Source organism: Nicotiana sylvestris, chromosome 6, assembly GCF_000393655.2.
Source record: "Nicotiana sylvestris chromosome 6, ASM39365v2, whole genome shotgun sequence".
Lineage (NCBI taxonomy): Eukaryota > Viridiplantae > Streptophyta > Magnoliopsida > Solanales > Solanaceae > Nicotiana > Nicotiana sylvestris.
In genome coordinates, this window is record NC_091062.1 from 89,205,616 (window position 1) to 89,221,698 (window position 16,083).

At 36.3% G+C, this 16,083-nt stretch overlaps 1 protein-coding gene and 1 non-coding gene across 2 annotated transcripts; one reads left to right on the plus strand and one right to left on the minus strand.

Moving 5' to 3' along the window:
* Positions 1 to 2,159: 2,159 nt before the first annotated feature.
* TRNAL-UAG (transfer RNA leucine (anticodon UAG)) lies at positions 2,160 to 2,239 on the minus strand. The gene has a single exon. It is a non-coding gene; the product is annotated as a tRNA-Leu (tRNA).
* Positions 2,240 to 2,336: 97 nt separating this feature from the next.
* On the plus strand, positions 2,337 to 14,626 carry LOC104226344 (general transcription and DNA repair factor IIH subunit TFB4). Its single transcript, XM_009778316.2, has 11 exons — positions 2,337 to 2,499; positions 2,604 to 2,701; positions 2,806 to 3,049; positions 3,198 to 3,244; positions 3,742 to 3,779; positions 3,852 to 3,897; positions 4,068 to 4,121; positions 4,222 to 4,290; positions 9,271 to 9,347; positions 12,511 to 12,606; positions 14,138 to 14,626. The coding sequence occupies exons 1-11, from the start codon at positions 2,469 to 2,471 to the stop codon at positions 14,211 to 14,213; spliced, it is 876 nt and encodes a 291-aa protein (XP_009776618.1). The 5' UTR covers positions 2,337 to 2,468; the 3' UTR covers positions 14,214 to 14,626.
* Positions 14,627 to 16,083: the final 1,457 nt, after the last annotated feature.

Genomic DNA, 16,083 nt, shown 5'->3' on the forward strand with positions numbered 1-16,083 from the left:
AATAATTTGTTTACATTTAAAAAAAATATTTCACGTTATACCAATTTTTTCTTTATATATACTTTTTGTTACACTTAAAAGTTGCTATAGAAACTATCAATTAGAAACCAATTTCTCTCTTGTTGAGTTTGAAAAAAAAAACTTTCACATAATCTAATGATTCAAAACTAATATTCTTCAACGAAAAAAATATTATACCCTTGCAATATTGGCCTGACGACAACTAAATAAAGAGGTTTCAGTTTATACCCTTCAATTCCTTGAATGTGCTAAATTGAAATTAATGATAGCAATTGTATAGCCAAAGTTTTGTTATTTGTTTGATGTCCATTTATGCAAATTGACTCTTCAAACAAATATTCTTCAAGAAAAAAAAGAAACAACTTTTTTTTTATTATAATATTGACTAATTTTGTGATGTTTCTTTCTCTAGCATGTGTGTTTACTTTATTATATATGTAAGTAAACTTTTATTTGATTTTGTAAACTCTTTTTATTATTTAGATAAACATAGACGTGTACCCTATATATTACATTTATTTTAAAAGAATTTTATTTTATTCAAATCTAGCTACAGTGTTTCAAAGAACTATACTTATAATATTTTAAATGTGAAAGAGTTTTATAGTTATATGAAGTAGTTTTTTTTTGTTGCTAGAGGCGAAGTAGTATTTAAATAATTAGAGAAAATAACAAAAGTTCCTAACATGATTGCATATGATAACATGATAAAAAAGATAAATTTTATTTTTAATTTAAATTCGAATTTTAGAACTTTATCTTTTAATTAGTTAAATACAATTAATTAAAATTTCGTGTATATATATATATATATTATTTGTATTTAACTAAAATAGTCAAATATAGAATAAAGTTACCATATACTATTGACATTTATTAGTTACTTGGCTTAACCATAATGTCAATTATATATGGTAACTTTCTTCCTTTAATATATATATATAGATAGTCCGTACACCTTAGCCAAAATTATATAGCCCGTATGAATGAGCTTGATGTAAGTGACTTTTAAGTCAAAGGCCATACGTTAGAAATATAGAGGGCGTTTGGATTGATTTTTAAAAAGCAGATTATAAGCTAAAAGTCATAAGTTGGTAATACCCAACTTTTGGCTTTTAGCTTATTTTTATACGTTTCGTGCCTAAAAATAAGTGATTTAAGCACTTTTTATCATTGTCAAACACTATTTAGAGCCCGTTTGGATTGACTTAAAAAAAGTGGCTTTTAAGCACAACTGCTTAAAAGCACTTTTTTAGTGCTGAAACTTGTTCTCTAAATAAGTAGTTATGTGTTTGGATAATAGTGCTAGAGCTGGAAAAAAGTTGTTGGAGTGTTTGGTAAACAAGTGCAAGTAAGCACTTTTTCTATTAAAATGACTGAAATATCCTTAAAGCTGTTAACACACGAAAAATAAGCTTATTACTACAACATCCTTAATGTAAAATTACTCAAATACTGACTAATTTACGTCTTAATTAACTCTAAATTAAATTAATTAGATAAGATTATTTTTAATAAATATAAACTGAATGCCAATAGAATTGTAATATGCTTTTGTTCTGAATATTCAACTACTAAATAAAACTATTTGTTTCTAGAGTGAAATGAAAAAAAATGTAATAGAAGTATAAATTAATGCCAATAAAACTAATGCCTCAGCCTTTGCGTCGTTTTTTTTTTATGCTAGTTCTCACATTTGTCTAATATTAGGTAATTAAGGATTTTATTAATTACTTACCACAGAAAAATAAAGCAACCTAATTTATTATAATAATATGAAGAAAGATATCTGCTACGTCAAAATGGAAGATGGAAAAAATGACGTTATGACTTAATTAGTAAAGTAAGGGTATTTTGTAATTTATAAAAAAAGGAGGGATAATAAGGTCAATTACTTGGTCAAACATGAAAAGCTTTTAAGCTAAAAAGCAATAAGTTGGACATTCCCAACTTGTTGCTTTTGGCTTAATTCAGCTTAAAAGTACTTGACTTAAAAAGCTGTTTTTAGGTTTGCCAAACACTCAAACAAGGTAAAATGTGCTTTTAAGTTGTTTGACGGGGCTTTTAAGCCAAACCAAACACCCTCTTAAGCACTTTTTATCATAGACAAAGTGCTAGAAAAAAATGATTTGTCATTTTGACAGCTGTGGGATTTGAACCCACGCCCTTTCGGACCAGAGCCTAAATCTGGCGCCTTAGACCACTCGGCCAAACTGTCGTGACGATACAGCTGCTTCAGCTTAGTTAATGAGATGAAAAAATTACCCCTCTCTCCAAATCTCTCTCTTTTTCTGGTTTTCACTTTACTTTACCACGGGAGGGCCAAAAGACAGTACGTTGCAGCAAAGGTACTCCACTGGAAGTCACAATCTCTCTACCCCGAACTCCCACTCAGGCTTTTCCTCTATTTCCCATTTTCAGTATACCAGTAAGTTCCGCCGGAGGCCATGACTCCGGTTTCATCAAAGCTTTACACAGGTCTCTCTCTCCCTCTCTAAGTAGCTGAAGTTATGCAATAAGTATATGCTAATGGACTAAAAGAAAACTACACATAAATTAATCTTCTTCTTGAATAATTTCAGATGATGTAAGCCTATTGATGGTTCTGATCGATACAAATCCGTACCTTTGGAGCTCCATGAAGAATACTGCCTTCACATTCTCTAAATTCCTATCTCATGTAAACCCCCCAAAACCCAAGATTTGTTTTTTCTAAATAAATACTCCTTGTAGTTTTTATCTATTGAATTTTGATGCTGGAATTTTTTGGGGGAAAAAATGCAGGTACTTGCTTTCTTGAATTCAATACTTTTACTGAATCAGATGAACCAAGTGGTTGTGATTGCAACTGGGTACAATTCATGTGACTATGTGTTTGATTCGTCTAGTTCCTCAATGCAAAGGGCTGAATGCTTGTTGGAGAAACTGGAGGAGTTTGTGGATAAAGATGAAACCTTGAGTCAAGAAGACTCTGTTGATGGAGTTGGATTTTCACTTCTTTCTGGTTCCCTTTCCATGGCTCTCTGCTGTATCCTCAATCACTTCATGTTGGTTTGGCTTTTTTTTATCCTCGTTGAATTGCAAGTTTAGTGCTTTTTTATCTTTTATGGTGCATAGCTATGAATTCATGTTTGTTTAGAGGAAGTGTGCTTCTCTTAACCTGCGTGAATGGTTAGATATTCAACGGGTATTTCGTACAGGGCCTCTTCATCCACAGCCTCGGGTAAGTTCCCCAATTCAAACTGAAATGGGTTCTTGGGTATTTAAATTGGTAGAATTTGATATGAAAATTTCTACTAGTATTCTGTGGATTTTGTTGACCATTTCCACTTGTAGATTTTACTATTCCTATAGTTATGTTGCGCGGACTCTCCAAAATATTGCCGCACCCGCGTTGGATTCTCCAAAATTATACTGCTTTTGGAGAATCCGACATGCACCCTGCGACATTTTCGGAGAGTCTGATCAACATAGATATTAATTGCGTTTTCCTCTGTTCCATTTCATGGGCAATTTTATTTACGTAATATTTCCAGATATTGCTACAAAATTGATACTGCCTGTACTACTAGTTTAATTTAACCTTTTAGTGTCTTTTAGAAGTAAGGTTATTGTTGGGAAAATGCGCGTCTTTTCTTGTATTGTGCTTCAAAATTTAATTCCTTTTCTGTTATGTTGGATATCAAAGTCGCTAAAAGATTGTGCTTGAAATGATGGCAGATATTGTGTCTGCATGGATCCCCAGATGGGCCCGGACAGTATGTTTGATCTGAGCAGCCTACAATCTTTTCATCATTAGGTTCTCCGCTGAAACTTTTTTTTTTGGGCAGATATGTTGCAGTCATGAATGCAATTTTCTCAGCTCAACGTTCAATGGTATGTAGAGGTTTAGTAATTCTTTTCTTCAATTTTGTAGCCGTTTCATTTCATTCTAGATTAATTCGAAAATAACAACACTGTCTTCATAAAGGTAATCTCTATAAACTAGGGAATGGGACTCAGATTGTTATATTGGTGTTCTACTCTAGAAATGCATTTTATTGCAGGTACCGATTGATTCATGTGTAATAGGATCCCAGCATTCTGCTTTTCTTCAGCAGGTATCATTTCTCTACCTGCAATTTTTGGCCCTAAATCTATTCTTTCCCAGTAGTGGTTCCTTTTTGGCTCACTGATGTAGTGGTGCATATCTGTGGACAGGCCTCTTATATCACTGGCGGTGTATATTTGAAACCCCAAGTATCAGATGGACTGTTTCAATATCTATCGGTAAGTGTTGTTGAATTTATTAAGACTCAGTTATCTCTAGCTTGTCCAGTTTAACTCTCCAGTGGCTTCCTTTAAGCATGAATCTGATCTGATTTGGAAGCATGTTGAACTGATTTGATTTGTTTATTATATGTAATGCTTTTACCAAGGAGCTTATGCTATAAAGACCTGCCAAGGGTTTTTTCCATTGCATATCTGTTTTCTATCTTTTCATATGTAGCCTTCTCTGTTGTAGTTGGATATACAGTGACCAACTAAGTGGTGGGGATTTAATAATCATGTCATTGAAAAGATATGACGGAATAAATCCCAATGTTCAATTACTTTGGGGGATTTTGGGTGTGTGTGTGGGTGGGTGGGGGGAGACATGTATAGGGAACTCTTTTCCAAACTTCATCTGCGCTACCCTAAGTTGCTCGGACTCGGATGCGGATGTCCAATACGGGTGCGGATCTAGAGGTTGGATCCTTCATGATCTGAATTTCAAGATATGGGGGTACGGATCCATGTACGTTTACATGTGCTGGGATTCAGCGAAAAATAATTCAAAATATCTAAAAATAGAGTTATATAAATATGCCTAAATTATGAGAGTTGTCAATACTATAAGAAGTAACTTCTGCACAATAATCTTTCATATACAATTAAGTGTCGATTTTTTAAGTTTTAGATTGGAACTCTAATTCTTATAGAAATAGAGCTCTTGAAGATTTAGCAAACATGTCAAACTTTCACTACATAATTTGCTTATAGTGGAGAACAAATGGTACAATATTTTTTAACAGATAAACTCCAATATAAAGTCTCATTTAAGGACTCTATTACTCCTGCACTTTCCCCAATTCCTCTTGTCAAATGCTCGTCTTCCCCAAGTCCCTCTTTAAAGCTCTCTGCTTCTGTCCTTCAAAAAAGAAAAAAGAAGAAACAAGAACCGCAAGATCCATTCAAGGTTTCACCAACAATGGCATAATACCCGTTTCAAATTTATCCTAGCTTTTATTTTGATTTCAGTAATCAATATGTATCTTGTCTCAAATTTCTCCATAACTTTTGGTCAAAGTATCCAAAATGACCATATCCGTTACGGATCCCACGCCCACACTCACACACACGTCGTGTCGACTTGGGTGCGGAAAGGGTTTTGAAGAGTCCGTCCAACATAGCTCATTTCCCCACATTACGAAATCAGTTTAGGTAATTACATACAAAATCTTAATAATAAGTCAAAATTTGACACATTTAAGTTGACTCCTCATACTAAAGATGAAAACTTTGCCAATTGCTCAATCTTACCAAGTGCTCGAACTCGGGTGCGGGTGTCCAATGTGGTGCGGGTCTAGAGATTGGATTCTTCATGATCTGAATTTCAAAATTTGGGGGTACATATCCATGTACGTATATGAGTACTGGGATTCGGCGAAAAATGATTCAAATATCTAAAAGTAGAGTTATATAAATATGCCTAAATTATGAGAGTTATCAATACTATAAGAAATAACTTCTGCACAATTATCTTTCATTTACATTTAAGTATGGATTTTTAAAGTCTTGGATTGGAACTCTAATTCCTATAGAAATAGGACTCTAATTCAAGCTTTCATTACATTGATTTGCTTATAGTGGAGAACAAATGGTACAATTTTTTTTTAACATATCTAGAGAACAATATTTTTTAACATATTTGTTCTCATTTAAGAACTCTGTTACTCGTGCACTTTCCTCAATTCCCCTTGTCAAATGCTCGTCTTCCTCAAGTCCCTCTTTGAAGCTCTCGGCTTCTCTCCTTCAAAAAAGAAAAAAAGAAGAAACAAGAACTGCAGGATCCATTCAAGGCCTTTCCCAACAGCGGCATACCCGCTTCATGTCGACTCGGATACGGTAAGGGTTTTGAAGGGTCCGCGCGATATGTGAGCTACCAGTTCAATCACTTTTTCATAGTGCTCTATAGTGAAATGTATGTTGCCCGGACCTTTCAAAATCCCTACCGCACCTGTGTAGATCCAACACGATTTGGGTGTCGGTATGGGATCCACACTGTATTTGGTCAACTTACCTTGGGTTCTTTGACTACATCTATGACCAAGAAGTATATATTGATTGGTATTTGGTTTGATTTTGGGTTTATGTCATATATATATATTACTAGGTATTTATGAAGAATTAAAATTTAACCCGAAGAAGGGAGCTAGTTAAATCAATGATTTCAGGCTTATAAGCCTGCTAGGCAGCATATACAAGTCTCAAAGGTGCTCACCGAAAGGATGAAGCTGGTCATTGAAAAAAATGTGATTGGTAACGAAAATGCCTTCATCGAGTGGAAGCAGATAGTGGATGCAGTGCTGGTCGCAAGTGAATGCATTGACCATTATCAGAAAGAAAAGAAGAGGGGTGATTTGCAACCTGCATATGGGAAAAGCCTTCAACAATGTAAACTGGGATTTTCTACCGCGGTTTGAAGCTAAATGGATAAACTGGATTAGATTCTGTATCACCACTGTTAGAATATCTATCATTATCAATGGCGCACCTGAAGGTTTTTTCCCCACACAAAAAGGATTGAGGCAAGTGATCCACTTTCTCCACTTCTTTTTATACTTGCCATGAAAGCATTAAGCTTAATTCTAAGAGTCCGTTTGGATTGGCTTATTTTAATTGCTTTTAAGCCATTTTTTAACGTTTGGATAAAGGAAAAAAAGGTGCTTTTAAGCACTTGTATTTAACCTAAAATGACAAAAACAAGCCAAAAGCCAAAAGCTAGAATTCCTAACTTATGGCGTATGCTTAAAAGTCACTTAAAATAAGCCCATCCAAACGGGCTCTAAAAAAGGCCATAGAGATGAAATGGATGGAAGGTTTCATTATTGAAGACAGAAATAGACGCAAAGTGGAGGTGTCACATATCCTCTATTCCGATGATACGTTGGTGCTATGTAAGGCAGACGAAAGGCAACTCCTGTACCTAAAGACAATTCTCCTGGCCTTCGAGGCCATATCTGGACTACATGTGAGCTGGGGAAAGAGCATCATTTTCTCTGTTAATGCTGATCATGCCATTCTGAAACTTGCAGCCATCTTACGTTGCAAAGTTGAAAACTCTCCTGCTATTTATCTTGGTATGCCATTGGGTGCTAGATTCAAAGATGCCAATGTTTGGCAAGGTGTGATAGAGCAGTGCGAAAGGAAGCTTGCTCCTTGCAAGAAACAGTATATTTCTTTTGGTTGCAGGTTACCTTTAATTAACAGCGAGCTTGATGGGACCCCAACTCATGTTATGTCCTTATTTCGCATGCCCACAAGTGTGGTGAAACAATTAGACAGAATGAGGTGGGATGGAAATCAGGAATAAAAGAAAATCCCTTTGTTGAAATGGGAAACTATTACTGATAGAAAATTTGGAGACTTGGGAGTCAAGAACCTAAAGCTACGAAACAGAAGTTTGCTATTTAAATGGCACTGGAGGTTTAATGACAGCAGTAATGGCTTACAGAAAAATGTTAGTAGTGCTAAGTATGGCAAAAAGGAGGAGTGGTGAACTAACAATGTAAAAGGTGCTGATGGAGCGTGTCTGGAAACATACCAGAAGCCTTCGGGATGACTTTTATGACAGCGTCAAATTATAAGTTGGTAATGGTATGAAAGTGAAGGTGTGGATAGAAAAATGGATAAGTGATAACCCCCCCCCTCTTTAATGGAGATATTCCCAGATCTTTATTCAATCAGCACAAAAAGAACTGTACTGTGGTAGATTGCTACGCCAATGGGGGATGGAACTTACTTTTGAGGAGGAACTTATATGATTGGGAAATTAAACATGCTAATGCATTAATCCAGAAGCTGGAACTGGTCTCCTTTAATGATCCGTCAGAGGACACTCTATGGTGGAAGTATCAGAAGGATGGTAAATTCACAGTGAAGGCTCGTTACAAAAATTTCTGAAAGAATATAAGAGGAACCAATGAATGTTGGCCATTTAGATCCATATTGCCCCCCCCCCCCAAGGATATGCATGTTTGTTTGGATTGCTGCTCATGAAGCCTGCCTAACCCACGATTATATACAGAAGAGGGGAAACAGTTTGTGCAACAGATGCTATATATTCGAAGGAGCTAGTGAATCAGTGAATCACCTACTGCTTCATTGCTCAATTACCAGACAGATATAGGAAATATTCTTTGCCAGATATAGGATGCATTAAGCTTGCTTTAAGTAGCTGGTATGGACAGATCTCTCGTGCTGACAGCACACATTACTGGAAGCTATTCCCATTTGCATTGTCGGAATGTTTGGCTAGAAGGAATAACAGAGGCTTTAACAATGGGAAGGAAAGCATATCACTTGTAAAATCTAGGTGCTTGAAATGTCTTTACTTGTGGAGTAGGAAGAATATTGTAACTCACATTGACTCACTGTTAGAAATGTTGCACTCCTTCAGTCTATAGAAGGAAGCTCTCTCCTTCTATTCTGATGTACTGTTTTATGTACCTTATTGGTACTTTTTAATCCATAGCCCTGAATCTAAAATTTTTGTGATGAAGAATCCATCCTCTAGATTGATACCCGTATCAGCTACACGCACCCGAGTCTGAACAACATAGGTGAAATGTTCATGCTATGTCTTTTTAAGTGCGTAGGAGATGATAAAATCATGAATGAAGATGTAATTGTTGTATAATCTTATGTTCAAAATTTCGTTCACTTAGCATGAAATGCAATGGTTCATTGCTATTTGCTACAACCACTTTCATGACTAGAGTACAGTTTCTGCACCAGAAATTCTTTTCATTTCACTGCTTACCCAAAAAAAATCTTTTTAAATTCACTGCACCAAAGGCTGGATATAAGTTTCCTGAATAAATGATACTTCAAGTTGGCATCATATTGCGCTCTGATCTGATGTGTCTTATTTATAGACTGTCTTGTCTTCGGAAATGTTTTCTAATTTATCATTTGAAAATACTGATGGGCCTTTTCAAAATGCAGACGGTTTTTGCGACAGATTTGCATTCTCGTGCCTTTTTGCAACTTCCCAGGCCTGTGGGAGTTGACTTTCGTGCATCGTAAGTGCTTCAGCATGTCTTTTAGTTAATAATAAATTATTTCTCTCATGATGAGCTGATGTGCAAAGCAAGCACACACTTAGACTATGATGTACTATCTTTGTTTTTGCCTATCATTGTCATTGCCTGTAGTGGCCGATGATTTCATTTTAACACATTATTTATAATTGTCATGTGTGCTTTTCTTTTGACTTCTGTCTGATAGAACCTTACTCATCTGAAAGTAAGAAACATGAACAGTTAACATTTAAACCAGTACATACTAAGTAGTGGAAATCAGAATTTCAACTTTTGCAGTTTTAACCAGAACTTGAATGCATATCATTGAGAGTGTGTCACAAAACAGCATATACCTCTTTCTTTTGAAAGGTTTGGAAACCTTACTTAAAGTAGGGTCCAGAAACACTTACAGTAATAACCTATGTTGCTCGGGCTCGTGTGCGGGTATCCGATCCGGGTGAGGATCTAGAGGTCGGATTCCTCATCTCACAAAATTTAGGATTCGGGGATATGGATCTAAGTGCAGATATGGGTGTTGGGATAATGCCAATATATATATATATATATATTCGATTGATTAAGGTTACTGAACTAAAATTGAAAAGATTTAATATTTTATTCATAAGATATCTTGCATAATAGCAAAGCATTCTCATACTTTATAGCTTATACAACTATATATATATATAATATAAACAGAAGCAAATGTTAACAGAACTAAAATTTCCACAAAAATTCATTAATTGGGTGATGGAATGTATTACTACTGTAAATTACTCCATCATGATAAATGGTGAGCCTACCCCACCTTTTGATGCTGCTAGAGGGCTTCGTCAAGGAGACCCAATGTCACCATTTCTGTTTGCTGTGGTTATGGAGTATCTAAGCAGGAACCTTAATGCACTGAAAGAGGAGAAGTACTTCAAATTTCACCCAAATTGTTCCAAACTTAGCATCACTCATCTGTGCTTTGCAGATGACCTCTTAATGTTTGCTAAGGGTGAAACAATTTCAGTGAAGCTGTTACAGGAAAAGTTCAAGGTATTCACAAAAGCTTCAGGGCTTATAGCTAGTCAATCCAAGAGTACAATATACTATGGAGGAGTTTCAGAGGTGAACAAGCAGGAAATTCAACAAGTTCTTGGCTACAGAGAAGGAGAACTGCCATTCAAGTATTTAGGGATTCCATTAGCCACTAGAAAACTAAAACTGGTGGAATGACAACCCCTAATCAACAAGATCACAGCAAGAATATCCTCATGGACTACAAAGAAATTATCATACGCAGGGAGAGTACAGTTGGTGAAATCAGTATTGTTTGGCATTCAGTCATATTGGGCACAATTATTCATTATTCCTGCTAAGGTGATGAAAGCAATTGAAGGATATTGTAGAAGTTATATCTGGTCAGGAACCAATGAAATTACCAAGAAATCATTGGTAGCGTGGAGCAGGATGTGTTTACCTATAGCAGCAGGAGAGTTGAATCTCACTAACCTCAAGTTGTGGAACAAAGCTGCCATAATTAGAACTTGCTGGGACTTGAAGAACAAAAAAGATACTCTATGGATTAAGTGGATTCATGAATACTACATAAAAGCTCAAACATTGGAGAGTATGACTATTCCTCTACAAGCTAGTTGGATGGTCAAGAAGATACTCAAGGCAAGAGAGAATCTAGGATATGTGCAGCCAGAAGCTATGAAGAATAAAAGCATGATCAGGAATGTCTATCTGAAAATGGTTGGGGAGCTGCCTAAAGTAACATGGAAAAACATCATGTGTAACAATGAAGCAAGACCAAAGGCAATGTTTATCACTTGGTTGCAGCAGCAGAACAGATTACTAACAGCTACAAGATTAGAAAAATGGGGAATTCAAGTTGATAGTCGATGTGTCATGTGCAAAACAGTAGCAGAAACAAGAGATCATTTATTTGCTGAATGCCCAATAGGAAGATATATATGGCAGAAGCTTATGCAATGGATACAGATCACCTGGAGAAATTTGAATACATGGAGCCAGATGCAGCACTGGATAGAACAGAACACCAAAGGGAAGACTGCCAAATCAAGAATAGTAAAGATGATATACACAGAATATGTGTATGCAATCTGGACGGAAAGAAACAAAAGGATTTTTGAGCAAAAGGAGACTACAGAGGACACAATGGCTAGAGAGATTGCTTATATTTGTCATGTTCGAGCTAGTAGTACTACTAAGAGGATGCTCCAACAATGTAAATTTCCTAGGTAGTTAGAGTTAATAGTCAGTAAGTAGGAGGATATACAGAGAGTTAAATGTTTAGAGAAAAATCAGACTGAGTATAAAGTCTGATCGATTCGTAAATACTTTTTGGTTATTAATGAAAACTTTAACCAAAAACAAAAATATATAAACACAAAAATCAAACCAAATACCCAATCAATCTATACTTCTCCATCATAGACGTAGTCAAAGTACCCAAGGTAAGTTGACCAAATCCGATATGGATCCCACACCCACACTCATGTCGTGTCGACACGGGTGCGGCAGGGATTTGAAGAGTCCACGCAACATAGGTAATAACTAGAAGTGAGAAACTGATGAATGGGAATTTTCTATCTAAGCCACTTTAGATGGTGGTGACCAGTTTCTCTTTCAATCATGTTAGTTATACAACCACCACCACCCAGTATAATCCCACAAGTGGGATATGGGGAGGGTAGTGTGTACGCAGACCTTACCCCTACCTTGCGGTAGAGAGGCTGTTTCCGATAGACCCTCGGCACCCCTCCTTCCAAGAACTCCCCACCTTGCTCTTGGGGTGACTCGAACTCACAACCTCTTGGTTGGAAGTGGAGGGTGCTCACCACTAGAGCAACCCACTCTTGTCAATCATGTTAGTTATGTTACTGAATAAAAAAGAATCCGGTGGAATCCTATTACAACAAAAAGGAAAAGGGATGTTTAATTCAGGAGACCTATCCTACTAATAGCAACTGCAAGTATTAACTGAAGTCCTGCAGTCTGACACCAAATAAATCTTTACTCCAATTTCTAGTCCATTTTGACACAAATTCCTTGAGCTCATACCCCAATGTAGTATTGGGATTACTCTTCGCCCCGTTCACACTCAATTAACTATTATTGCTCATCCGATGAAGTTTCTACTACCTTGCAGGTGCTTTTGCCACAAGAACACAATTGACATGGGCTACATATGCTCTGTTTGTTTATCCATATTCTGCAAGCATCACAAGAAATGCTCAACATGCGGGTGAGTTTCATTGTCTTTTAACTAAAGAGTCTCATTGACAAGCTCTTCATTTCTCATTATTATGCTGCATTGAAAATTGGTTTCGGTCCAGAAGGTCAACAAGACCTTATATCATGTCAAATGTTACGGGCAGTCCTGGTCACCTTTTTTATCAGTTCGCAAGGTTCTTATTGCAACCTGCATCAATTGAACGCTGTGCTTTACAAAAAACAAAAACTCAACTCCATTGCTTCACAGTCAAGGAGGTCTAATAATCAGCTCTTGTAAATGCTATTAGGGAGACTTTTGCCATGATTTACGTGTACTAGCTCCATTACATCAAGATTTCTGCACCAAAAAAGCAAAAGAGAAAATACATCTTTGCTTTAATCTATGTACACTCTCATGTTTTCCTGCAAAGAATCGCTGTTTTTTCTCCCAGATTACCCATCAAATACAAGCAGGAACCTGGTGGTATTATTTACTGTTCCGTATCAACTATGTCTCAATCCCGTAATAGTTGGAGTTAGCTATATGAAATCCTCGTTTATTGGAAGGCTCTTTGCAAGGACAAGGGAGTGCACATAATGATTGTTATCTTAGTGATCTAATTTTGACATTTTTGTTTGCAACATGATATGTGCTAGTTTTCCTAGGAAGGCCAAGTTCTGAACAGCAATTATACGGCAAATAGGTGCAGTTAACAGTTCCTATTAGGAGCCACTTGTGACTGGTTGCATATTTCCTTAAAAAGTGCGAGAAAGATGAGTGCATGTCATTACTGTCTGCTGTCATGTTATTTAAAAGTTAAAACAAAGATTTCGTTGTGGTAGTCTGGAATAGAGAACTAGCTCTCACCAGCGGTGTCCCTTAAAACATTCTTTAAATTGGGCTGGTAAACTTTCTTGCCATCTGGTGTCTCAATTATGTTAACTACCTGAATTTCTTAGAGAAGAATTGGGGATGCATGAACTTCAGTCACCTAGTTACCAGTGTTGTCAAGGGCGAAAAGCTCTAAAAAGCGCTCTAGGTCTATTTGGGCTTTAAGCGCAAAGCGCACTTAAAGTGTGAGCTTTAGTTAAAAAAGGCGCAATGAAGGAAATAAATAAAAATCTATATGTATTTCAAGAACAAAGTAACAAATTCATTTATAATGTTTCCCTTAGCAGCTAGTACACTTATTTCTGATTATAGTTGTTTTTTAGTGCTGCTTGATTCAAGAGAGAACTCATGGGCAATGAGGCGCACTCCTTAGTGCCTTGCCTTACACTGAAGCGCAACTAAAGCAAGGCGAAGCGCCCTCCTTGAGCTTTTATGAGCTTCAGGGCTTAAGCGCGCCTTAAATAAGCCTTTGACAACACTGCTAGTTACTACTAATAGATTACTTGTCAGCTACATTTTAAGGATTCTTCTCCAAGAATATCTGAGACACAAATCAAAAGGCACAGATGGTCAAAGTAACTGTTCTACCACCGTACTGCTGAATACTAAATCATATAATGGATGCTTGGGTTTGGATATTCTAACTTTTGAGTCGTGCCATCAAATGCAGATCAAATTTTGGAGAGGCACGAAAGCAGGATCCCTCAGCCTCGGGTCAGAGGAGAAAGACTCCAGATGGTAGTTGAACAGATAATGCTAAAGTTATCCTTAACACCTCATAGGTTGCTGCACAACTGTGTTTCAAGAGCTTTCTTATGATAATAAGCTCTCAGACGTCGAGGCTAGGCCTTCACTGGTACTTAATGATTAGTCTAGACTATGTTTCAGCAGGAGGAAGTGGAAATTAAAGAAAGCAGTGTAGTTGGAAGGATGTTGACTTCAATTTTCAAAAAACGAAGGTTAGGAGAACAGGAGGAAAAGCCCAAGACAAACTTCTGTTTCTGACGAAATAGGAAATTTTCTTGTAACTGAACTATTTCCTTTTCTAGACTAGATGAAGGAAAACAGAGGGATGATCCTAACGAACTGGTCTAATTTTAATCTTTCTAGAAAAATGTTATTGCTGAAATGGAAAGTTGGAAGTGGAATTCCAAAACAAGTTAAGGCGTACAAATTGCAAATCATAGTACCAAACATCTTTCGAAATTTAGGTCATTAGTTTCCAATCGTCCAGGGATTCGAATTATTTATAGTATATCCGTCAATTTCCCTTTCTTATAACAAAACTTTGCTGGTGCGGATGATGAAAATTTGAGACCAATTTCCCTAGTATTTCATTTATTATTCATATATTTAGGTGAAATACATAAACGGTCATTTTAAGTTGTCCTTAACAATCAGCTGGACACCTTAATTGACCCTTTTACTATTTAGACAGCGTATCAAGTAAACATTCAAATGGAGTACACTATATGCATGAGTTATACTTGCCAATGATATGTCAAATAAACCAATTAAAGAACGACGCGTGTAATTTATAATTAAAATATTTGACATGTGTAATTAACAATTAAAAAAAAAACCTTTTCCTTATTTTCAAGTAGACCATTCCCCACGGCCCCCCTCACCCCCCAAAAAAAAAAAAAAAACTATTCTTCTTCCTTCCGCCTCTAACCTCCTTTCCTCTGTGATCTTCCCAAAAATAGAACCCTCAACTAGAAAATCATCACCATCTTTTCTTCTTCATCTTCTTTCAAGCTTCCCCGGATGTTGCTGCAATTCTTTTCCTTCCTTTTCTTCTTCTTCTTCTCCAAAATCGGATCTCCTAGCCAAAATATGATGGACAGAGCCGTTCCACTCTAATCTAAAGAAGAATGGTTATATCAGAAGTTTTTCAGTTATCGCCTACTATCTTTTGCCCTTCATCTATTTCTTTCTTAAAAGTTCTTCTCTTAAAAACCCAAGAGTAAAGACCCATCAAACAATTATTGGATTTTGGTCTTAATGTTTGTCGTGTAGGAGCCTCAAACATCTTTACTGCCAGAGGTGATGTCTGTATTGGTGGCGTCGGCGGCAGAGGTTGTAGTGGTAGAGTTCATCATAAAGTTTAGCAAAAAATATGCTCTCTTTTGTGATTGGTTTTGGGAGAATATTCTTGTTAAAGCATCAATTTTTAGAGGGTTCAATTTACTCTATTAAATACTGTTGTAAATTTTCTCAGACATGATTCTTCTAGTTTAATGATGTGAAATTTGATTTATCCAATTAATTATTACGGTAATGCTTGTGATTGATTGTATAAGCAATTGTGACAGTTTATATCGGTAGAAATTGTGTGCTTATTTGATGTTTTCCCCATTTGCTTTAATTTGAAAGAAACTTTTTAATTGTTCTTGGTTTTCATCAATGATGAAAACTTGAAGAAGAAGAAGTCCGAAGATGAAGGTAAGTTGGGTCATTATAAAATAAGGTTAATTCAAAAAGGAAAAAAAGAGAACTTAATTTTGAGGGTTTCACGCGCCCAAGCTTAAATAACAAGCACACATTTTCCCATGTCACCTGTGAGGGTACATGAGTCACACTTTAGCCGAGAAGAGGTGTCTGTCCGGTCATTAG

Bases quoted from the DNA above. Each gene is read 5' to 3' on its own strand.
- LOC104226344 (XM_009778316.2), top strand. From the start codon at position 2,469: ATGACTCCGGTTTCATCAAAGCTTTACACAG. The intron at 3,780-3,851 runs GTATGTTTGATC...TTTTTTGGGCAG, and splicing joins TCCCCAGATGGGCCCGGACA to ATATGTTGCAGTCATGAATG. The intron at 9,348-12,510 runs GTAAGTGCTTCA...ACTACCTTGCAG, and splicing joins GGAGTTGACTTTCGTGCATC to GTGCTTTTGCCACAAGAACA.